Source organism: Nesoenas mayeri (genome assembly GCF_963082525.1).
Source record: "Nesoenas mayeri genome assembly, chromosome: 1".
In the NCBI taxonomy this organism is placed as follows: Eukaryota; Metazoa; Chordata; class Aves; order Columbiformes; family Columbidae; genus Nesoenas; species Nesoenas mayeri.
In genome coordinates this window covers 131211063-131237232 of record NC_137541.1, presented here as the reverse complement: position 1 = coordinate 131237232, position 26170 = coordinate 131211063, and the positions used below count along the sequence as shown (strand labels likewise).

General features: G+C 37.1%; 1 protein-coding gene across 1 annotated transcript in view; it reads left to right on the top strand.

The window, feature by feature from the left end:
• The window catches only part of CADM2 (cell adhesion molecule 2), a gene marked incomplete at its 5' end in the record, with an annotated part of 673112 nt that overhangs the window by 470460 nt on the left and 176482 nt on the right, over positions 1 to 26170 (top strand). Inside the window, one exon of the mRNA XM_080344633.1 lies at positions 14190 to 14335. Within this exon, the coding sequence (XP_080200759.1) occupies positions 14190 to 14335 (146 nt within the window). The remainder of the gene's footprint in view (positions 1 to 14189; positions 14336 to 26170) is intronic.

The window sequence follows — 26170 nt, the reverse complement described above, 5'->3', positions numbered from 1 at the left end:
TGGAGTCTCCTACTCTGGAGGCATTCAAGACCTGCCTGGACGCCTTCCTGTGTAACCTCATCTAGGTGTTCCTGCTCCAGCGGGAGGATTGGACTGGATGATCTTTCGAGGTCCCTTCCAATCCCTGACATTCTGTGATTCTGCGTGATTCTGTGAAATAGCACCCAAAAGAAACAAATGAATAAAACAACCCCAAAGCCTGCATTATCCTGGATGTTCTGAATCTTCACACTAATCCTAAAGAGTCCAAGTACTAGTGCAGCATTTTTCACAACGCTTGCTCCAGACTGATACCTCAGTCTAGGTCTGATTGATTTTATCTTCTGAACATCTCTGAATATGATTGTAGTTTTCTTATTTCTTAGCTGTTTGTCTTTCAACTGTTCTTGCTCCAAGTGGAGAGACAGTCATCTGCTCGTCCTTTTTATCAATCTTTCAAATGGCATCCCAGAAAGATAAAGTGGTTTTGTGACCTTTTTATAATTAACTTTCTGGACATTCTTGAGATTATGTGCCTGTCGTCTTTCTAGGAATACTTCCCTCAACAAGGATTAGATCTTCCCATATATAATTGTTCAGAACTGTGGTTGATAATTTCATATTCTTCCCTAGCCCACTTATTTAACTGTGACACTGCTTTCTGGATGGAGTGTGCTCAAAAGAGGATTATCAATGTATGGCCATAAACTCTGAGCATTGCTTCAGGACACCTTTCATAGTATTTACTTTCTAGACACTAGAAAGATTTGTTAAAAGTGTTAAAATGTATATCAACAGACCCAAATTGAACTCATTTTAAGTATTTTTTTTTTTTTTTTTTTTTTTTTAAATAAAAAGAACTTACATTAATAATGTGCACTTAAAAGAGTAGGTATGTTTTGCATTAAGTTCAGATAAACATGTAAGCTTTTGGATGCTTATCATTATTTTGTCGATATTTTGAATGTACAGAACTAGAACAAAAATTTCTCACACAGAATATTCCTTCAGGCCTTGAGACCATTTCCCCAAAGCAGAACTGTCCTGTACCAGGCTGAACATCAAAACACTTGTGGATTTTTTAAAATTTATTTTATTTTTGTATTGATTGGTTGGGGTTTTTTCTTCTTGTTCAAGTGTAGTCGACTTTAAGAGTGTAAATGGCTGGGTCATTCCATCACAGTACCAAACATCTATGGCTTGCAGTGAGTTATCATATGGAGACAGGATAGAAAAGGTATGAAAATTGTTTGCTTTAGATCGTATTTCATTGCAGTCAGTTTTAGAACTGTTATAAGTGCTTGCTAATGGATCATTTATACTAATATATTGTGTGTTACACTGACAGTAAATTTTAAATCGAATTTTATCATGGCTAAATATCTGCATGATAGTTGTTTGATACAAAGAACTCATAATCTAAGTCAGATAGGATGTGTAGCAGCATATTTTACTTTTAAGTCTTCCCGTGATGTTTAGGGTCAGATAGTTTTCCTATTGTCCTGTTTCACATTAAAATGATGTTAGTGTAAAAAAAAATTTGGCACAAATACTACAGAATTGCTGGCTTAGTCATGAGATACTGAGTGTGGACAACCCTGGTTCTGTTACAGTCATCTTAGAAAAATCAGCAATGTTAAGTTTGTGTCTTCCTTCGTAGTCATTTCTGTAAATTATTTAGATTCATGTGCATGTAACTAGAGTTGGATCTTCTCTTGGAATTGATGATTGTTCCTTTTACCTGGCTCTTATTCCATGGAAAATTTCTGCAGGAAAGAGAGAAGTGTCCAAAACCGAGTATTTTATATTTTCAACTGATTGTTTCTTGTAGGTAGGCAATTAATCAGAAGATAGAAAGTAATGTTCAGGCAGACTGCTGCCTCTAGATTGTATGTTGCAGCGTGGTGGTAAATTTTTGAGGCCCCCAAATCACAGTATTACAAGAGCAGTCTGGAAAACTGTATTAACCACTGTTGATGCTGAACTAAAATACAAAACTGTGACAGAGAAAATAGGACAGGGGGGTGATTTGAGACACACAGCATGGCTTCACCAAGGGCAAGTCCTGCCTGACCACCCTCGTGGGCTTCTGAGATGTAGTGACTACATCATTGGACAAGGGAAGAGCTATGAATGTCATCTACCTGGACTTCTATAAGGCCTTTGACACAGTCCCCCACAACATCCTTCTTTCTAAATTAGAGAGATATGGATTTGATGTGTGGATAAAGAATTGGCTGGATGATTGCACCCAGAGGGTAGTGGTCACAGCTTAATGTCCAGGTGGAGACTGGTGACAAGTGGGATCCTATTAGGACCAGTGCTGTTTAATATCTTTGTCAGTGACATAGACAGTGGGATCAAGTGCACCCTCAGCACATCTGCAGAGTGTTGCAGTTGACATGGCCAAGGGACAAGATGCCATCAAGAGGAACCTGGACAAACTCAAGAAGTGTGCCCATGCAAACCTCATGAGGTTAGACAAGCCAAGAGCAAGGTCCTGCAACTGTGTCAGGGCAACCCCCAGTATCAGTACAGGCTGTGGGATGAAAGGATTGAGAGCAGCCCTAGGGAGAAGAACTTGGGGATGCTGATGGATAAAAAGCTGGACATGAACCTGGACATGTGTGCCTGCATCCCACAAGTCCAATTGTATCTTGGGCTGCATCGAAAGAAGCATGACCAGCAGGTGGAAGGAGATGATTCTGCCCCTCTGCTCTGATGAGACACCACCTGGAGTTCTGCATGCAGCTCTGGGGCCCTCATTACAGGAAAGACATGGACCTGTTGCAGGGGTTCCAGAGGAGACCACAAAAATGATCAGAGGGTTGCAACACCTCTCCTATGTGAACAGGTTGAGAGAGTTGAGGTTGTTCAGCCTGGAGAAGAGAAGGCTCCAGGGAGACTTTATTGTGGCCTTTCGGTAGTTAAAGAGAGCTTAGAAGACAGATGGGGACAGACTCTTTAGCAGGGCCTGTTGCAATAGGACAAGGGGTAATGGCTTTGAACTGAAAGAAGGGAGATTTAGACTACGTATAAGGAAGATATTTCTTTTTTTTACAATGCAGGCAATAAAACACTGGAGCAAGTTGCCCAGAGAGGTGATAGATGCCCCATCCCTGAAAACACTCTGGAGCAAGTTGCCCAGAGAGGTGATAGATGCCCCATCCCTGAAAACACTCAAGGCCAGGCTTGACAGTGCTCTGAGCAACCTCATCTAGTTGAAGATGTCCCTGCTCATGGCAGAGGGGTTGGACTAGATGACCTTTGAAGGTTCCTTCCAACCCAAACTGTTCTATGATTCTGTGAAATACAAGCAGTATAGGCTGATTGGCTACTGTTTAACCTGTATGATGGGTTTTTTTGGAGAGAAGACCTACATTGGGAGAGATAAAAGCTTTTCTCTATTCTCTGTAAAAGTCACTTTTTTGAGATGGGCTAATATTGCTTAAGTGTCATATCTATTTCTGTTGGAAATATATTTTATAAGTTAAATTTCTTATATATATTTATTTTATTGCTTACTGTAGAAACATCATCATTAGCTTATGATCTTTCCTTGTTTACGTTGACATGCTTTACGTTTCCAAATACAAATTTCACTTTGTCTTTAAACTCCCTAAATATTCTTCAATTTCTGGAAAACTCAGAGCCCTATCTTCAGTTCTGTCACTACATCACCTTTATCCTGAACCTGCTTCTAAACAGTAGCACACATTCATGCAACAACAAGAGCCTGAACTGTACTACCTACTTTTGCACCTCCCCAGAACCCTGTGTAGTGTGATTTATAGTCAGTCCTAAAAAGTCTGGTAACTCATGTGTTTACAGCTCTTTAATTTTCTTTTGAGATGATGTGTCCAGAACTTCATTTCATGTGTTGCTCAGATGAGAAGGTTGAACAGAGAAGTAATAATTGTAACTGAAAGTACTTTCATTAGCTTGAATGGCCAAGTACATAACTGCTGTGAAGTTGGTAGTTGTCTCTCACACTTTTTCTTATTTATCTTTATGGAATAATTGTACTTCATTATGCAATTTTCTCAAATTTATATCTACAATCTCTTCCACTGAAATATAGTCTGAATCAATTATATCTTTAATTTGCAGCTGTTGTAGAAATATACACCTGAAACACGAGGAGTAAAGGAACAAATGCCTCTTCCTTCTCTGTTGTTGCTGTTTAGCATTAATTCTGTAGTCTGAAATCAGAGGCTCTGCTGTCATGCTCTTGTCTTTTGGGTTATTTTAGTAATTGCTTAAACATTTTAAAAAGCCCAGTGACCTTGAATGCACAGTTTGAGGGTAATAGTTATTTGCTGAGTTGTTTCTTCTCTCTCTTCAAAAACTCTGTCATTCTATAGAAAGTTTCTGCAGTGTTCTCATTAACTCAAATTTTCTCTGCAAGTGGTTTTGTTACTGGAGCATGTAATAGTTACCAGAGCACTCATTTTCTCTTTCTTTGTTTTGTTCTTTTTTAAACAATGTTTCTTCAGTAAGCAAACAATTTACAGGACATTCTCTCTGGGGATCAACTCTTAAAAGTATATGGTGTCCAGATATAGGACTAAATTATTGCCAGCAAGTTAGGAAAGGCAAATCTACCTGGTCGAAGACTGTGTATCAAATTATGCTCATGCAAATTTCTCTTTAGCATGCAGGCTACCTTGTCATCTTGTCTTTTAGAATGAAGAAAAGCAAGCAATTTTGTATCAAGAGTCAAACTCTTTTCCTTAATCTGTAGTCAATGTCTTAAAACACTCTTAAGACTGTTCTTAGAAATGAAATAAAATAAGTGAAATAAAATAATAGGGCTAACAACTTCTTCTGTAGTTTTCTTCTTCAAAATTTCCAGGACCCTAACCTTATATATGGTATCTGTGCTGAAAAATAGAGAAGGGGATTCATTCCTAATAAATTTTGAGAGAAAGCCATGAAACTAATTCAGTATATTTAGATATTTCATCATTCTGTTTTTTTTGTTTCTAATGTTTTAGTTCCTTTGCTAAGTAAGAAGGCTAAAATGAATGTATTCTTCTTACAGATGCAAGCTGCTGTTTGAAGAAGTAAGTTGCTTGCCTCCTCACCTAAATATTTATTCCAGATTTTTTTTTCTTTTAGGGTCTGGTCCTTTTGAAGTCAATATTAAAGAAAACAAAAAATCTGACTGATTTGAAAAATAATTTACTCAAGACTTTATTTCTTTATTTCCTCTCAAAGAGTTTTGCATTTTTAATGGGCTTTGCTTTTGGCTGACATCATTCAATAAAGGTGTCAAATAAAAGGCCAAAGACTGAAAAGGTTAAATCTCTGCTATAGGCTTCCTGTGTGAGAATGAACAGAACTGTAAACTCTGCTTTCTTCCTTTTTTATACTGATAAACTTTGTTTAGCTTAGAGGGATGCTGGGCAGCCAGGCTTGCAGGAGAAGGTAGATCCAATCTGCCAAAAGGTTGTTGAGTACTGTCACCTCTTTCCCAGTCCCTCCTCTCTTTCCACACCCATTTCTTCTTATGGCTTTCTGATGTATAGTGACATGAGTAGGCAAAGCTTGCTGCACTGGTATGGTGAAACTCTCTTAAAATGTAACTGTTTCCTATGAAAACAGATCTCTCCAGAAACAAAGGAGAGGATTATGTTTCCTCAGTGCTTATAACCACCAAGACATAGGTATGATTAGCCTGGTAAACTGGTTACAATAGATAAGCAAAGCATCAAATAGAAGTGTTGAACTCATGAAAAAACTTTCATTTTAATTGCAGAAAAAAAACCCAAAACAAAACAATAAAAAAACAAAGAAACAAAACCATAAACAAATAGACATGAGATGAACTCACAAGATGAATGTTTCCAAACTGGGCCAAATAATGATAATTATTCTGCATAGTCTTGTCACATACTGAGATAGCAATCAGTTTTAAAATCTGTAAAAGCAATTGAGCCATGGTTTCTGTGTGAAAAAAAACCAAAACAAAACAAAAAATCCTTTCTTGACTGAAAACAGGTTGTGGCTAATGAGATATGAGCCCATTGGTTCTACTGGAAAATAGTATTGGTCCTCTACAAAGCACTGCAAAACCAGCCTGGCATAGAATATACTTAACTATAGCTCTAGTCAAAATAGTTGAAATATTTTTTGCTAACAAATCTTCCTAAAATGAGCAGAGGGATCGGGATAGAGCATGGTCACAGTGATATCTAGATGCTGCCTAGTTTTCGCAATGACTTCATTGCTTATTGTAATTAATCTTTGTGTAGCCTTGTAGTGTTTTCCAATTAAGCTTTTTGCTTCATCTTCAGATCCAAGACAATTGTAATGTAGACCATCAGTGCTTTTTATTTTTCTTTGTATATTAGTATACTCCAGACAGACAGTAAAATTGTTTGACTTGCCTCAAAGTTTGATTATAAAACAGAATGTAGTTGTGTCACGGAGGCACCTCGAGGTTAGTTCAAGCGACAACAGGGTCCAAAACAACTTTTATTAAACGGGTGAGAAACAGGGTTTTAGCACTCCAAAAGTGACTTAAATACAGGTTCGGATATCAGTTCAGGAAAATTATTAAGGGGCAGCAACTAATTCAACAGGTGGTCCACAGGGTGCATGCACATGGCTTCACCCAAAACAATGCCGGATCCGTCCCTGAGTCCTGGAGAAGTACACGCTTGCGTGAACACGGTGTGGGATTATTTTTAAAAAGATACACGTACTCGTAGTGAGTACGGAATGTTAGTACACTCGTAATTCTGCGAGGGTAAATTTATAAAACATTCACAATTCTGTGAGGGTAAATTTATAATACACGTGCAAATGTGCACGGAATATTACACGTGCTTATGTGGAAGCATGGGAAGTAAAATACACTCATGATTGTGCGAGGAAATAATTTATACACGTGCTCATATTGAGCACGGAAAGTTACACGTGTAAATGTGCACGGAAAGTACATGTGCTTGTATTAAGCATGAAAAGTACACGTGCAAATGTGCACGGAAAGTTACACATGCTTACGTGGAAGCATGGGAGGAAAATACACCCGTGATTATGCGAGGATTAATTTTACATGTGCTCATATGGAGCACAGAAAGTTACACGTGCATATGTGCACGGAAAGTATAAATATACTTGCAATTCTGCGAGAAGTTTTACTCACATCCTTGGCGGCAAGGCAAGCGGAGTCTCCATCCCGGGGAGGGGGGCTCTCGGCGGCAGCATCTTGCTCGTGCTCCGAGAGACCCGCGACAATGGGTGGAGTCTCGACGAGAATCCCGTTTTTATATTGGCTGATCAGATCTGACTGTAGGCATTCTAGAAGCTTCTCTGCACCCACACACTGGCCGCAGGTGCCAGCGGCTCACTGGCGCCTCGGCATTCCCTTCTCCTAATGGCCCTGGCCAGGGTGCTCTGGGGCCAAACAAAAGAAGCTGTTAGCCTCGAGTAGCAGAGAGAGAGAGAGAGATGTGCCTACTCCTTCCATACTGAAGGAGGGAGGGGAAGAGAGGGGGGTTGGCATCCTGCCACAAGTTGTATATGTTGTAGTAGATACATATGTGACTGATTGACCTGACCTGTCAGTGAAGGGTAGAAGTGTCCTTGCCAACCATTTCTTGTGAAGGAAGCAAGCAAGCTACATGGGTATCCCTGTCTGTGAATGGTGATCATCTGTACCATGTTCATTATCTCAAGCATAACTGTCAGTCACCTCAGTTAACAGTAAAGTAGGAAGTAAATTACACAGAACTTGCCTAAAAAGCTCTGTTCAGAACAGCCCATATTATTTACATATTCTGCAATGTCTGGATGTTTATAAAAATAAAATGTCTCTTTTAATACTTACTAAGTAGCATTTGAGGGGAGTGGATTTCTCTTTGATCCAAATTAAAACTCCTATGAAAGATATAACTTTCACCCCCCTCCTTTGTTCCATATTCTTATTCCCTTTTCCTCCTCAGCTTATACTCCCACTGGGTGCATATTTTCAAGAGACCCCTGACTTTTGCAAGCCCTGTGTCCCATCGTCATCATGTAATCCCATGATAGTTTTTCTCCAGGTGAATTTCTAAAGCAAGTATCAGTGTCTGCCCTTGGTACAAGCACCAAATTTCAGCGCCCTTTCCATACCTGCAACCTGAAATAAGGAATAACTAGCGCTATTGTGTAATGTACTGCTAAGGTTTCTGGAGTGGTGTGCGGTGTCCTGGCTGCCTGTGTTGAAGGAAGAGAAAGGCTGTCAAGTTGTTCCAGTAATAGAGGGGCCATCCAGTGAGAGGCAAATAAAGCAACTTGGTTTGTTCAGCTAGCACAACGCAGACTAAAAGGTGATGTATCTGGGAAACACTTAATGCATGGGTGAGCAGTGTGGTAAGTGCTTAGAGGTTTTCCAATGGATGTTGAAATATAACATATAATTAATTATTATTAAGTCGTATGCCATGGTTTTTATTCTTTTCTGCTCAAGCATACTGACCATGTAGGAGCTTTACTGGAATAAAGAACAATTTAGTTCAGTATAGTTTGCTATTGCTATGAGTGCAGTTTTGTTACTGCTGTCATCATTTTGGGGTTTCAACAAAATAAGTACGATGCCAGAATTTTTGTATTTGTGACAATGGGGAGTCCAATTCAGAAATTAAAGAGAGTAAGTTAGACTTGGATTAATTCCTAAAATCTGGAAAGGGAATCCGCTTTCTTTTTGATTATACTTCTTTATGGTGTCTAAAATTGGCACATCCAACATTAAAAAAAAATACACAAATAGACATTTATAAATTTTTAAAATAACTTGATTAGAAGAGAGCTATGTTTAGATAGGGAGAACAGAAAGGATCTCAAATAATTTGGAGTACAGAACTATTCTCTAGTAATATACATATGCAAAAACCAGGAGATACATGTGATTTGAACAATATATGCAATGAAGTAATCATTTTTTTCATATATAAACACAAATAAAAGCATTTATTTTATGATTGTTTCAAGCCTCTGTTCCCCACAAGTACATTTCTCTGTCCTGTACCCACAGCAGTACGGGCTGAAATCAGATGAGAAAAAGTGAAAAAACATATATAAAAAATGGAAAAAAAAATATATTTTTCCTTTTTAATCCAGATCTTTTTAAAAGTTGAATAAACATTATTATTCATTTTGTGTAGATTGGTTAGCAAAGCATATATTAAATGGATTGCTTGAGGTCATGTGACAAGTCAATGGTAGATTTCAAATATTTACAAAATCTTAGATTTTGAAATCTGATATTTCACTTAATTTCATGGGATTATATCTGACTGCCATCACCACCATTGAAGGAAATATGGACATTAGTTTGTAGCTAAATTTTCTGCCTTCACAGAAAGTTTTATCAGGCCCTGGTTTAACACAAATCTTCACCACGAATTAATTGCTTTTCAATGTTTTTAAAAATGTATTTATAAATGAATATGTGATGAATTTAATATTTTCATGACTTCTTAAATTACAGTTATATCTGGGGAAAGGTAACCCTAATCTTTAAAATCTTTTTGACTGCTCCAAGACCTTTGATTGAAATAGCCTGATGTCTTGAGTAATAACCAAAACTTATTCAAAACCAACCTTACAAGCTTTAAGTGAATTAGAACTGTTTGAAAAAATAGGCTGAAAGTATAACAATAAATAATAACTCACCATTGAATAGCCATTTTTCTGTGCATTTCTCTGCATAGGGAAAAGCAGTTGGTGCTGCACTATTTAGATGGTTTTCGGAGTTGGTTTTTAGAAACACCCTGGGAAACACAATTGTTGCCAGCAGTGTTTGCAGATGCCACAAAGACCATGGATATATGAAATGACTAAAAGCTCAGGTCACTGGGCTCAGGGAAATATATATTTCAGTACGGTGAAACATAGGGACATACGTCTAAGGGCTACAGCAAGAGAACTGGTTGTCTTTGGAGCGGTGTATGAGAAAAAACGCTGTCATCATGGTGGACAGTCAGTCAAACTTGGGTTCTCATCTGACCCTGTGGCCAAGGGGTCTCATTTAGATCTGCAACCAGCCATATGAAGTGCTGGTAGAAAAGTGGCCTCACTGTTGTATTTTCTCCTTCTGTGAGTGTTACAGTGGAATTTCCAGGTCTGGGCTTCACACTTCAGAAAAAAGATGACAAATTGAAGAGGGCACAGAGAAGAGCCACAGACTAATTAAAGGATTAGAAAAATATGATATCTACAGAAAGCCGTAGGAGCTCAATTTATTTAGATTATCAAAGAGAAGGTTAATGGGTGATATGATCGCAGCCTCTAAGTGTCTATAAAAAAAAGGAGAAAATTGATAATAGAGGGCTCTTCAGAGCAGGGAAAAAGGTATAACAAGAGTCAGTGGATGCTAGGTGCTGCAGTGAGACAAATTCAGACTAGAAGTAAAATCCTGTCTTCTTTTTTAAACAATGATGACCATTGCTCTCGGAAATAAGTTACTGAAAGTGCCACTAACTTTCCCATTACTAGACTTCTAAAGTCTAGGCAGAATGCTTTTGTTAGATAACATTGTCTTGTTCAATATCTGCTTGCAGAGCTAAAGAAGAAATTGAGAAATGGGAGTTAAATAATTATATTAAGAACCAGTCGTAATAGCGAACCACAGTGGTAGCATCCAGTTGGAGAAATGATGTTGAAAACTGTATTTCTTTTAACATACTGACCTCCATCTGGCAGTGCCTTCAGGCTTCCCTTCTTATTCAAGGATCATCACTAAGCATTTTTTGATTTAATGGCACTGCTCATATGGATCAGCACCAACTCAGAGCATGAATGGGTTTTTTTTTTTTGCAGTGGAAATAAATTTTTCACAGGCATTAGGGGGTTTTTCCAAAGCAAGTCCCTTGGGGAATGATGTTGTGATTCCAGTTGCTGGCCTCCAGCCATGGGTCACTGTGCTGCAGGGGGAGCCTGCTGCCCTGTCAGCTCAAGGGTGGTACCTAGGAGTGGCTGAGAACACATTGTCTGCATCACTGGTGGCCTGGGCTCTTCATCCCACTGAGTACTTGCATGGACTGACAGCTTTTCTGGCATGCTTCCTGGGCACATGCTTCCCATCTATTTAACAGGAAAAAAATCTGATCTATGGTGGCATAAAACCACTTATTTGACACTTATAATGCTGTGTTAAATGGCATGATTCTGATGTTTTCTATAATGTTCATCTATCTGGTATAGGCTTCTATAGTCTTCTCTAGTCCTTTCAGCCCCGAAGCTCCTACTTCAATAACCCAAGTTAGATGCTGATACAGACAATGAAGTAAATCTCATAAATATTTATTTGTCTTGGTTTTCTCATCACTTACTAATAATTTTGGTCTTCATTAAGAGATGTGCAGTGTCCATTCTTTTGGTCTTGCTTTGTCTATCTTTCTCTGCACAGGTTCTCAGCACAGGTTCCCTTCTTTTCACCTGGGCTGGTTTCCAGATTAAATGACTCCTCCATACCTCTTTCTCCACTCCAGGCTTCCTGTGAAGCTCTGTGCATCTTCTCCAGATCCACACAGCTTCTCTATTGATAAGGGATAGGATGAATATTTTGGTTTTCCTTTTATATGCTAGATTAATTCTTGCTTCCAAAACCTCAGGATGCAGTGGAGTGGCCAGAGAAAAGAAAGTTCATCTGACTTCTTTCAGATCATGACATCTACCGTTTCCATTTAAATGGCTGATTAGAAAAGTTTACCTGCTAACCACGCTTCTGATCAAACAAGTCTGAGACTTGTCAATCATTAGCAAATGATAGACTGCATATATAATGACACCTTCATGATAAGAACTATAATATCAAAAAGACGATGTAGGATAATTCTCAGGAGATCTCCCAAGTTGCATTAACAGGGTCCTAAAACATTACAGTAGTTCTATATTAAACTATCTCCCATTCCTAGTCTTTAATGTAAATGACAGCTTTCACTGTGCTAATCTCTGATGCTAGGTTCTGTCTGATGTTTCTTGTATGCAAAATATATTTTAGCCCACATAGCCTCTTATGCACAACTCATACTTTAGAAGGTTATTTCTTTGGTAAGATGCCTGTAATTTAGTGGAAGTAATAACAGGCTGTGTGCATTTTTGCTGGATTTTTAAAATTCTAATTTAAGCAGTAAGCAATTTATGCAATATCTTGAGGTTCCTTGACACATTGGAATTGAAAGAGGAGAAATGGAAGGAAATGACAAATCTTTCTGTTTTCCTTTTTTTTTTTTTTTCCATCCTTGTTTATGATTTTTCACTCATCAAGTATTTCTCAACGTGTGGTTTTCAAGAAGCAGGGTTTGATTAATGAAGTGTCAGATACAGAGGATGTCATGAGAATTCTGGCATTTATTGTTTGCAGCATTTAAATTAGCCATGGTGTTTTCAATATTCCTTATTTTTGTATTTACTATATCTGTTATCCTGTTGATAGTAGATAACCTCTTATAGTAAATATCAGTACATAGTCAATTTTGATCTTTAGACATCTACAGAAAGTTGATATTTATACAAAAATTATACCAGTCATTCAGATTTGCATTTTGATATAAATCCTTCATTTATTGATTTATTTTAAAGCAAGGCAGTCAAGAGTGTTAGACTACCTAAACACTAAGGGTTTCAGTGATGTAGATGCTTAGGCCTAAGGCCATCAAAATTATTTTGCATGGGGATATGGACAGTTATTGAAACCTGGCTAGAATTAAATTTTTGGCAATATCAACAGGTCAAATAGAAGTTCAGTTGCTAATCTTTTATTTAGTAATTGCTTACTTTGGTGATCTGAAAACCTGTATACTAGATAATAGACTTCTGTATTATCATGCCTTCCATATAGAAGGTATGCCTCCATTTAACTTAGCTGGCAACAACTCTCATGAGAGCCAATAAAATAGGATGTTTCTGTGAAGGTTTTGTGCCAGTTGTGTGATTCAGTATTGGTATGATTAGTGGATATTCTATATATAATTTCCTTGATGTACTTCTGACATGTCTATGAGCTCATACACTCCCATAGGACTGTAGAGAGATTTTCCAGTTCTGGCACATCCCACTTGTGTGTCATAGCATTATGCTTCTTATGCTAGCAGTTCTACCTTCCCTTGAGTCCTTTTTGTATTAAGAGAACCTGTATAAAAGGAAAGGAAGAAAGAAGCATATGCTTGATTTAGACTATTGGATTGTCTTTCTTTTGCACTGTATTCTTGAATATGTTAATTTATCTCCCAGGTAATGATGTATCTTGCTTATTATTGAAGAACTTTTATTTTCCCACCCATGTTAAAAATGACTTCCATGTTTTTACTGTGCTCCCTTGTAGTGATACTTCTTTGTCAGAATGTGTTGTGCTATTTGACAAGGAGCGTTTTATTCTCACAGTACATAAACACTTTAGTCTAACTATGCCATTGAAAATGTGTGTGATTCAAGAACCTGGGTGATACTGCTCCTGTATTGTGTAGAGGCATTTGGAAGTCTTCCCAGTGACTTTTTAGCAGGCACTTAATGTGATTCATAATGCTCTGGAATAGAATCACAGATGTGAAAGAGACCTACTACATCATCAATTCCACTTTCATATGAAACCAGATTATATTCCCTCAACAGAGGATGCATCGAGCATTAGATTCACACTACATTTGCTCTCCAACAACTTTCTAAACCTGGCAGGAAAACATTGTCCTGAGAGTCCTTTAAAAACCATAAAAAGAAACAGGGAGACAAGGCTGCCATGTCCCTCTATTTTAGAAATGCTACGTGGATTTTTATGTTACGCTTTCAGTGATGTTTTCAACAGCCGTTTAATTATATTATCCGTACTGAGACATCTCTATACATATGTAGCATGCGAGCCCTATGCAGAGGCATATCCAGGATGTAAGGGTATGTCTGAGGAGATTACATTGCAAAGTATTTCTTTGGAACTAATTAGTATAACTTACAGGGTGGGGGGAGGGGGAAGAGAAAGAGGGGGAAAATACCTGCTTCTTAATTAATCTATCTGTGTCTTGGATACAGATAATATATAGTGAATATATATTTCGATTTATTGTATTACCTTTCATTGGTCAGAATAGATCACACTGAGTTCAGGCTCTGTCATCTGTGGGAAGCTGCTGCAATAAATTCAGTTCTACAACTTAAATTCTCTTTTTTTTTTTTTTTTTTCCCTTACTCTCTTCCCTTCTCCATCCCTCCCTTCCCTCCTCAGGCAGCCAAGGGCAGTTTCCACTTACACAGAACGTCACGGTTGTTGAAGGGGGAACAGCAAATTTGACCTGCAGGGTCGATCAAAATGATAACACCTCCCTCCAGTGGTCAAATCCAGCTCAACAAACACTGTACTTCGATGACAAGAAAGGTAAATCGTTTCCTGAACTTATGGTTCTGTGTATTTTTTTTTCTAAAAAAGAAATGTTTAAAAACATTTCCCTTTAACATTTTAATGTGAAAATATTTGCTAGGAATATATGTTTTCATCTATAATTACTATATAATCTTTTTTGAAGGGGCTTCACTGAAGTATATGAAATGTTGCATATAAAATTGTACGTTGTTATTAAAGGAAAGTAATAATATTTGAAATTCTTGTGGCAAGATAATTTGGAAAGCATTATTGGAAAATATCTTGGAAAAGCATTTATGGGTGGTGAGAGGATGAGAGAGGAACAAGTAGTCCATAAACCTTGCGACTGGCTTTTGTTATTGTGTGTGTATACATATAAACATATATATATATGTATATAATTCCACTATTTGCTTCAGGTGTACTGCAGTTTTGTTGTTATTGCAACACACAGTTGCTATGGTAGGTGTTCTTAACAGCTAATAAAAATGGTTCAGTGCCCTGATTTTTCCAATTGCATCATGCACAGATTTTTTTCATTTTAGTTACAAAAATACAAGAAAATGTCCACCCCTTACAAAAAGAAGGTCTTTATCACTGCAGGAGGATAGATTTCTGATACATTTGTCTTAAACTGAAATGAAAAGGCATTACATTTTAAATAATAGAATGTTAACATGAATATTATATTAATTCTTTTAAAGAAATTGAAGCTAAATTTGTGAGGAATAAAATCACTTGTCTTCAAAAATGCAAAAGTTTTGGTGTTGATTTCAGTGATACAGAGCTCCAACAGTATTTTATACTTAATTCTACTGCTTGAGTTTATTCTGAAAGGTGCTACATACTCTAGAACATATTTTAACAAGTGCAGTTATTCCTCTGCTTAAAATTAAAGAAGTGCTGTCCAAATGCTTTGCTGAATGATTACGAGACTTTAAAACACCTTTTAGGACTGAAAGTGCTTTATGGATCTATGCACTTCAATAAAAGTAGAGTCTAAAAGCTGTCATTTTATACCTGCAGAATCTGCAATCAAAATATAGCTTTTTTTGCTATTAATATAATAGCTGAATAGAATCTCTTTATGGTGTTGAAGTGGTTCCTTTCTCTTTTATCTAATTTCCTGTAGCGTGTAATCATTTGATTTGCAATTTCTTTGAAATCATAAGTACCTTTTCAATGTAGGATTGAAGATGAGAGGTTTATAAGGTGCAAACTTTTGAGCTGTAGGTCTGGTCCTGTAACCATTACTCGTATGGACCCCTTTATTTTAGCTGTAGTTGATAGTGATTTGGGATGGGTAAATAATGTCTGCAAAACTAAAAGCAGAGAAAAGTTATCTGTTGATAGAGCGCATCAGTATTCAGAAAATCTATATCTTATATAAAATAAGTGACATTTTAAAGGATGCTGAGAAGGACGTGGGAAGACTGCAAATAGATTAATTTGAACTTTGTAGCCATTTTGGTGTGAATTGAATTTCCTGTGTACTTTAGCTAAATCTGTACTTTTCCAACAAATAATTGAAGTTTGTATTACTTTTTAATATAATGAATTGAAGCAACAGAATTTAAATGGCATGCAGCATAGTAAGTACTTAGAAGCAATTTATATTCCCCACAGGAAATATGAGGAGCTGAAGTGTGTAAGTTTAAAGGACCACGCTCTTTATTGAACTTTTAGCTTGTCCCAAGACTTTGAGGGATGCTTGTTGATTCATTTTATGGAGGGGTTGCTATGCATCTATTAGACAGGAAAATGTATTAATGTCATCAAGAAAAACTTTAAGTCCTTCAGTCTTTCTTACATTGGAAAAGATTTGCATTCTGTGTGACATTTCCAGACTTGAGTATACTGAGGGGAGCGAGCAGTGCCTAGAAGTCCTACATGGAAAACATTCTGCTGTTTCTGAAAATGAAGTTACAGCTTTCACTGGCAATTTTTCTTTGTATGTATATGTATGTGTTCTTATAAGCAAGAAGGAGATTTTCTTTAGATGCTTTTGATGCTTGCATTTTTGAGCAAAAATGGAGAAAGGTATTTATGGCTCTGATACCCTGGTGGTTTTCTCAGTATATGATAGCAAACACAGCTGTAAAGGCTTTCTCTTTTTTGTTTGTTTGGTTGATTGGTTGGTTTGTGTTTTGTTTGTTTGATTTGGTTTGGTTTTCTTTTTTTGTTTTTTTTTTTTGTTTTTTTTTTTTTCCATTTGCACTTCTCTCAGCCAGGCATACAATTTGGCTATAATAGGCAGCTTTCTACTAGATCCAGTCATTACATTGAATTTATTGAGAGCAGTGTCTCAGCCGGAGTCTTTTCAAACCACTCTCTTAATGTTAGCCAAAACCAACCTTCAGATTGTACTTATCCTTTCAACACAATGAAAATGGGTGTTTAATAGTTCACACCCTGAAAATTCATGAAAACTGTAAATGTTTGACCTTGTGGATTTGGTCTCACTGATGACCTGTCTCCTTCAGCACGATATCTCCCTGTTGTCCCTTCTGGTACTTCTTTTTTTTTTTTTTTTTCTGGTCCTCTACCTTGTAGGTTCAAGGACATTGTGTATCAATTTGATTTTTAACTCTACCTATTTCATTCGAAGCACAAAATCTTTACCTGGCAGTAAAAAAAAGGGATAGTCTAGTTGCATAAATGTATACATGATCTCAAATTTTAATAGGCTTAACAACCTCCCCAAGACACTCCTCAGTTTCCTACCCTCCAGACAGAATTTTAAACATTTTGTCTTCCTGGGAAATATGAATTCATAGCCTACCCTGAGCAAGCTTGGGTTCTTTGGAAACAGATGCAAATTGCATGCTGCACATGAAATGAGCTTTTTCCTACACAATTTTCAATTAAAATGAATAATTACCATAGAAACCTCCATATCACTTTATGCACACGAGTTCCTATAATTATATAGCTGCCTTTGGAAGAAGCACAACGTGCAACAATGTAGAACTGGCAGATATTATTTTAAATTAATATAGGTTATTTTATTTTATCTTCACTAGTGGTACTTCTTAAGGATTTTGAAGGGGCAATTAATACAGACAGACATAAATATGAATGCAGGTGTATAACAAAAAGGGTGTAGCATGGAAGGAGAGATGGTTGATAAGAAGAGTGAAAAGAACGTTTATTCAACTTGTTATAGCAGCCATCTTCTCATACTATCTTTTGGTAGGGAATATAGATACACATGGAGCAGGATATTGAGTTATAAAAGGATACGTGTGCAACTGAATTATGGCTGTTGATGTTGAAAGTCTTTAATCTCATCAATATAAAAATGTGCAATCAGACTATGAAAAGGAACAGAAATGGTACCTGGTGTATAGATACCTAACAGTTTTGCTCAGTCAGGCAAGTGCAAGTGTAAAACACCTGCTCTTCACCTTAACAGGGAAGTTTGCAGGTCTGTTGACAGTAAAACAAGTGTTGTGTTGACGTTGATCATGATGTTTGCCAAAGACACACCAGATTTTGAGAAGACATGCCTGATGCTAATCACAGACAGGTACATGTCCCTAGTGTTTTCCTCAAGTAGAAGCACTTTCATGTCTTACTAAAAAATTAGAAAGCCTCAGGATTATTCAGCCCTCAGCAGCAGAATCTGTTTCTTCAGATGACCTTTGATTTTTCACATGTAAGAGTACTCAGGATTTCTCTAACTATCATCTTGAAAGCTTTCAAAGATACTGGTGTACTAGGCAAGGGCTACAAGAGGGCAGGGTACTTGCAAAGCTCTTGAGAGTTCCCTGATAGGCACAATGCCTCAGGTGAGCTTATGGAAACATGTTTGGGTATAACACTTGCCCATAAGTTTCTGCATTTTCGCCCTCTCAGGGGTGGCACTATTACATTAGAACTTGTGGGTAAGTTTAGAGGCAGGTTGCATCTCTAACAAAAATGTTGGGCCTTTTGGTATACTGAACTGTACTATCAACTCAATGAAAACAACTCCAAGCCTTTTTCTTTCTCAATATAAAGATAGTTAGAGGGAGACTGAAATTCACAGTACACAAGGAATAGTATTTTAATTACAGTGTCACATATGCCAGTTTCGGAGGAGTCATTAGTGCAGAGAACTTTAATTCTTACTGTAACACTGTCAAAACTAAATAATGTTATAATTGACATACAAAAGTCTGGGCCTTTCAGGCATGAAAATCCTGTATCTCTGATGAACAAGCAGAGGTAAATGTGGGTTACAAAAGTCATTTGAGAATGTTTCTGACTGGGGGAAATAGTGAACTTCCTTCCTGTATGACATTTAACGATTCCAGCAAGCAGTTGAAATTAAAAGATAAGTATATATGTAGACAAACAAGCCTCAGACAGAAGGAATATGCTTGTACAAAATGAAAGTCAGAGAAGCAAATAGTGTTTCTTTTTGCCATAGAAAGTAGGAACTACATTATTTAGATTAGTTATGCAGACAGGGAGGCAGACAGGATGTGTTGTTGGAAGGACTGAGAGCATTAGCATTTACGTAATGTGAAATTGAGTAGCAATGATGAATGGACTTATATCTCCACCTTCACACACTCTTTTTCCTGTTACATAATTGAGAGGAGATGGTATCAGACAATAGATGATGACCAAGCTTAACTCCATCTTAGGGTACACATATAAATTAGAGATTCACTGTTATTTAGAGTTTAATAGACTCTTTCAATGTGATAATACCTCGTTGTAAACCTGTGACATAACATGGAAAGAAATGGCAAAAATGCAAGAAAACTATACAGACAAGTATTGAAGCATGACTTTACAGCTGGAAAAGTTGGGGTATACAGGGAATAGTTTTATTTTTTTCCCTGAGCTGAATAGCAATTGCTTGTAAATGCCTTATAAAATTTGAGAGGTTTTTAGCATTTAAAAAAGAAATGTAGGAGGTAGAAATCTGGTTTTCACAGAGAGCTCTCCATGAAGATCTTTTAGAACAGCTCTTCAAAAAACTGCATTTAAGCTTAATCTTTATGTCAGTCAGATCTGTTGATTTCACAACTATGCTATGTGACTATCAGTAGCTGTCTGGCCAGGTCTTACCCTTCCTTGAGGCTCATGGTAAGACATAATAAGGATAGATAACCTGAGTTAAGTCTTTCAGCTGCAATTTTGTTTCTTACTTATGGATTCTTATATTCGGTCACTCCCATGTGGTGGGGAGGAGGAAAATATTGGAAGGGCAAAACCAAAAAAAGCTCATGGATCAAGGCTAAGACAGTTCAATAAGTGAAGGAAAAACAACAACAACAACAACAACAACAACAACAACAAAGTAAAAAACAAACCAAAACAACAACAAACAAACAAAAACAGGTGATACAAAGGAAATCACTCTCCTCCTCCCACCAGCAGACCAATGCCCAGCCAGTCCCTGAGCAATCCCTGCTTTGGGAGAACAACACTCAAATTTGATGCCTGAGCACACTTTCGTATGGTATGGAATATCCCTTTGGTCAGTTGAGGTCAGTTGTCCCGAATGTCTCCCCTCCCAGCCTCTTGTCCACCCCCAGCCCACTTGCTGGGGGTGCGAGTCAGAAACAGAGAAAGCCTTGGCAATGTGCAAAGCACCACTCAGCAATAGCCAATGCATTGGCATGTTATCCACACTGTTTTGGTCATGAATCCAAAACACAGCACCATACGGGCTGCTATGAAGAAAATTAATTCCATCCAACCAGACCCAGTACATCCTACTTCTGAGCCATGGGTAGGAAACGAGCTTAAGTGATTTTGGATAGTAGTTTCTCAGTGCTTGGAGTATAAAAGGAAGGTGTCTTAGAGCTTTTGAGATCAAGAAATGTTTCACTTGATCCTTAAAAAAGAAGGTTTAAAAAACAGGTTGCCACTTTTAAAAGCCGGAATGCTTGTGTTCGTGTATCTTAAAAAAAGATAACACGATAAAAGAGAGCAGGAGTCTGTTAAAATATCTTGACAGTTATTGTCTGTATGAATACGAAAATTACATTTTTAAAATGTATTACAATGCATTAGAATATTATTTCATTGCAATAAATTAGTAAACTACTCCCACTTACAGCATTTATTTTTCATTTCTTAGCAGTATTAAGGGAGTAAATGAGCATGTTGTAGATATGGTTAGAAAGTGTAGGAGTTTGCATTATATTGTGCTGAAGTGTGGGTATGTGCAGAAATTAAGTTTGCTAGCACTCAAGCTAAATGGAGAATGAAGCTGGTACATTGGAATATGATGAAGTGGAACAGTAGTTGTGATGACACTGCTAAGATTACTCTGTTATGAAGTTTCGTGCTACTCAGGCTGATGGCTATTTTTGTTTTAAACGGCAAAGAATCTTCTAAGGAATGAGAAATCTTTGAGGGATGATAGGAAGGAGGTTAAAAAGAAAAGTGGAAAAAGAAATTTCATATACCTGACCTCTCTGTGCTCGTTGTTTCTGTGGATGAGCAAAACTTCCTGGAGTTTCAGAAGAAAATGGACCTACTACATTTAATTCTGAACCCATTGTTTTCTTTCAGAGAACTCTTAGAGCAAATGATAGCAAGGAACAATTTGAGTGCAGAGAAGGGCAATTGGAAGAATATGCTCATGATGATAGGCGGTAGATCCAGCAGCTGTAGAGCTCAACATTGTACATCACAAGGAACATAAAGGTAGGCAGAAAAAGGCATTTTGTTTTTAATCAGGAACACAGTGAACTTTGCTCCTTAGGGAAAGTGAAGGTTATCTTTTTGAACAAACTGGATTACAGGCAAGAGTGCTGATTGTTATATCGCATATCACAACATACTCAGTACAGTAGAGTTATAGGGATAAGAGAATTACCAGACAGACCAGAACCTGAACGCTTTGTCATACAAGTGGTCATTAGATCCAAGAAAAAGTAAGTTTGCAAAAAATAGCTGATATTTGCAGGGCTTGTGAAAATTATGCTTCAAAAGGAAAACAACAACAGTAGAAAAAGTTGAAGTGCAAATATTTAGAAATGACATATCAGATTATAAAGAAATAGACAATGCTTTAGAATAAAAGCATATTTTTTCATACTTAAAAGGGAAAAACAATCCTGGAATATTCAGATATTCCTAGGACAGAAACATGTGATATATTGCACACAAAAATAAGAAAAAAATCTACAAGTATAATGACGACTGTGCATCTGGATGACAAAACTCTGACACAAAACCATGACAATATCTGCATGGCACAATGCAGTGTCATGAAGAGACATCTGAGATGGCACTTAAGCTAGCTAATATGTTGCTGGCGTGTCTGTCCACCTTCCACACAGTTTCTTCAAGCAAATTAGGTCATCTGAAAAGAAGAACTTTTTTAGTGTGGCTTATAAACATGCATGTAGCTTAAGACATTTAAAATCTAAGTTTGCACAACACACTGACTAATGATACTGGAAACAATCAGTCAAAAGCTGACTTGGAAACAGAAACTGAAATGGAATGCAATATAATCACAGCAGCCCTAGACTAACAGCAGGTGGTACAGTCACTGCCATTCCAGCTGCTTTTAGAAGGGTTAATGTAGAGTTTAACCATCAGTCAGCAAATGATGAAGGAATAAAAACACAGCAGGTCAAGGAGAAATATAGTCCAGAAGAGTGATTCAACAACATATTTTTAGAGAATTACGAAACTGGATGGAAAATAACGCTAAAGGATATGACTAAAGGACAGTGACTACTCTGTAGGAAAATAGGAAATGAATAGAAAAAGCCTCTTCTATGAGCATGATACAGAATTCCTAGTCTAGATAAATTAGACCTGAGCAAATGAATTCCAAGCCTGGCCCAGAAGCTGGTTTGGTAACACGCTTGTACCTGTGGACTTCAACCCTCTACCTTCTGAAATAACACCTACTCTGAGAAGATGGAGGCTTGCCAGGTTGTGTGGGCACTTCCCCATTGCTCAGTCAAATATGGCACAGAAGTCCCAAAGTTACCAAGATGGGAAGTCCCCACAATGTTGCATTAGCAGGAACGAAAAGTTTTTTGACCAGGCGAGATAAATTCTCTCTGAGTTTGCGCTAGCTGGCATCCAGTGAGTGTGAATGTCTCTGCAGCATGTTTCCCTTTGCTTCTATTTTCACGCTTAGCAAGGGTGAAGATAGCCTGAGTCTTTTTTTCACTGGTAGAATGGGTTTGCTTTTCTTTAATATAAAAATGGAGAAAATGCTACTAAAGACTCACCTTCAGCTGCACTGTATACCACAGAAAGACTTAATGGTAAGAGACTTAACTTCTTAATGTTTAAAGAGTGTAGCAAAGCAGAATACCATTTTTCTTTTGAATGGCCATCCTAAAAATATAAGCCCTTGTTGACTGACACTATGCGATGTAAAGGAATGAAGTGGGAAATCCTAGTTTTGTTTAGGATCAAGAGCTACTTGTAAAAAAAATAATTTTTATATATATATATATATATATATAGTACTGAAAAAAAGTAAAATATGCATACTAAATCTAAATGAATTTTTTATGCCACCTGTACATTAGTCAGACCTTATCATGTGTGTATAAATCCCACTCCATCACCAGAACTACTATACAATATTTAAATTTCCATTGGCAGTGGGAAACAAATTAAGGAGAACTTTTATGAGATCTAACATCAGATGTTAGGAAGCCAATCCAAAAGCTGGATGATTAGTTTATAGGAGGATTTTAATATATTTGAAGATTTAAATAAAGTCGGGAAATGTACACTTTCCTGTGCCTGGATCTAAACATATTATTATTTTCTCTTTTTGAGGTTAAGTGAAGGATCTACCATTATTAGAAGTGCTCATCACTCCCTTTCTGGTAAAAAAATTGTTTGAGCAGCTTCCCTTCATGATTGTTTCAGCACAGAAAGTGTAACAAATCATCATGTCCTGGATCTTTAAGGATCTGTGTGCAGAAAAGTAATTGCTGATGAGCTGCTGATATGGGGTGAAAATCCTCAATAACTCAGTGAGAGACTGTGTGATGTTCTGCTGTGAGCCAAAGAAAATAACTTTAAATTGAACAGAAACTAGAACTGAATCAACCTGAATGAGATTACGTTCAGAGGTATGTACTCTGGGTAAAAGGAGCTTGAGGAAATAAAAAAAAAAAAACAAAAACCAAAAAAAACAAAGGGCAATTGATTAAATGGAGAAAGGAAAAAGCAAACAATCAAACAAACAAAACCACAAATGAATAGTGTGCAGAGAGTTCAAGGCATGTTAACAGCTGTTTAAAAAAAATAATAAAATTTAAAAAACACGCCTGTAACAGCTAATCTACAGTAATTGACTGATAATTGTTTTTACATATACATTGATTTTCTAATATTAATAAGTTTTCAGAATGCTTCTTAAAGAATACTAAATAATTACATGACTGGGAAGAAAAATAACCTTCTGAAATTTGAAGTAAAACTAAGATGTAAGTAAAGTGTATAGACTCTAATAGAAATATTTTTGAAAACAAAAAGGCAGATGCAAACAAGTTTGGTTTTGGTTTTGGTTTTGTTTTTTACGTGGCAGCTGTAGTAAGACTGGGGCTGCATCCCAAACGCCTTCCAGTTCAGTGAGATATGGATGAGCTGTTGGACCAAACATTGTCTTTTCCTCGCTTGAACCTCAGCTTTTGAAGCAAAGACTCATTGATCAGTCTGATCAAACATTTAAAATGTAGCCTTTCACAAACTGTTATTGTTTTATTTCTGTCTGTAGCTTTATTGTCTGGTAGCAGCCTGAGAATAATACCATGCAACTACACTGACAACTCAATGTATGTTAAGTGAGAGCAAAATCAACTTAAATAGAATTTCCTGTTATCTAAAATAATGTTTGGAGGTAAAAAATAATGCCATCTTACTAGGTCAGTCTTCCCATTCAGAGTATCTGGTCATGGTTCAGTTTATACCAGTGAACAAAAGTGTGGTTTGTAAACCACAGTGTACATCACGGTGTACAATCTTAGCATGTTCGTATTTATTTTACTTCATACAAGGCACAATTTCCATTCTGACATTCTTCAGATCTTTTAGTCAATTTTGCAGCCTAAATATGAAGTGCGTTTCATCTGTATTTTTCCCATCTTGAATGAAACTATAATGTGTCTCAGTGCAAATCCCATCATTTCCCTTTTAATACCATGGTTATGCTGTTTACTAACATAGGGGGAAAAAAAAAAAAAAAAAGAAAAAAAAAAGCAGCAAAAAAAAGCGCTCCTGTCTGAATTGAACCATGTTGAATTAATATGCCAAACTTGATCATACTTGCATTAATCTATATGTGAAATGGGCAAGTATTACGTAGAACTAGTGCTTAGAGTACTTGTAAATAATGCAAATAAGTGCAGACAAGACTTAAAATCTGTCTTATTCAAAGGAAGAAAAAATTCCAATGACTTGCAAGGCAATTCATATCATGTGATTGTGGAGATAGGATAGTAAAATCCTTTTTACCTTAATTACAGATAGAACCAGTTGTATTAGCCACTCAAACACTAAAAAATGAACAATTGCACTGTTTGTAATGAAACCAAATAGGTTGGTTTTTGCTTGCTGTTTGAGCAATTGAGTGTCTGAGGAGTAGAGACTTGCCTCTGTTCAGTTGAACCATGGGGAATTTCTTCAAGATTTATAGTGGTATTGGATCATTGCTTAATCAGAGGGCAGAAAGATGTTCTCAGTATGTATTCTTTTCTTTAATGAAAGAGGTGATTAACCCATGCCAAATGCTATCTTTTAAGACTTCTTTCTCCAGTTACCTAGCAAAATTTTATTTCATCCCTGTTTTGGTACTCTACAGATGCACAGTATGCTATGGTAATGTACTTGATAAAAGACATTTCTGATAATTTTAAATTTTTTAAGAATAAATCTTTACCATAGTCACATCTTGTGAGAAAAACAGAAGAAGAAGGAAGACAGTGTAAGGACTAAAGGCTGAGCTCTGGCAGGTCTAGTAGCAACACTTTAAATGCTCCTGACTCCAGTTGTCTCTCCTGCCCCACTGGCAGATGTTAGTTAAAGGCATTGTGAGAGCAACAGCAGAAGTGAATTTGCTCTTTGCCTGTATAAGAAAAATTGTAGCTGGTTTACTTGTGATTCTGTTCCTTTATTCTGACTCTGTTAAGGGAGTGGTAATTGCTAGTACTGGGAATAGAGGCGGTTTCTTATACCACCACTGCTAATTCCATCAAAGCTCCTATGCCAAACTCTTAGACTGCTACAGAATAACTCTCCTCTGCAATCCTCTGGTCCTCCTGAGAAACTCTCCTGACAGTTCTGATCCACTGGAAAAGTAGAAATGTCAACTTAAAAAGTCAGACTTGTATCTGCATTAGTCAGAGCTTTCTTAGCAACTGACTCACACATATGGAATTTTCTCCCTGTGCAGATTAGCTAGGATTGTGAATGGGTATTTTTTCAGACCCGTTGAAGGCTTCAGTTTCCCCTAATATTAAAAAAAAAAAAAAAAAGAAAGGAAAAAAAAAAGAAAAAAAAAAAGGCCTATGATTTTCTTTCTTGCAATACATGGTGCTTTGATGCTGCCTGGTCAACTTTTATGCATTTCATATCACTGTCTTCCTGCAGATGAACTTCTGATATCGTGAGGCTGGGGGTGAGCCATGGAAGGGAGGCCTTATTCCTTCTTTCTTTGTCGCAGGGTCCAATTTCATACTGAAATTCTCCTTGCACTCACCCAGAAGGATCATCTTAGAGCAGAGGCAAGAAGAAGCCTTGAAATTGTGCAGCCTGCAGTTCCTCTGAGTCAAGAGGCTGAGCACAGTCTGTGGTGTTCTCCTTGGCATATCTATGTCAGCCTCTATTCACTAGTTCTTAGTAAAGCATTTGGGAAAC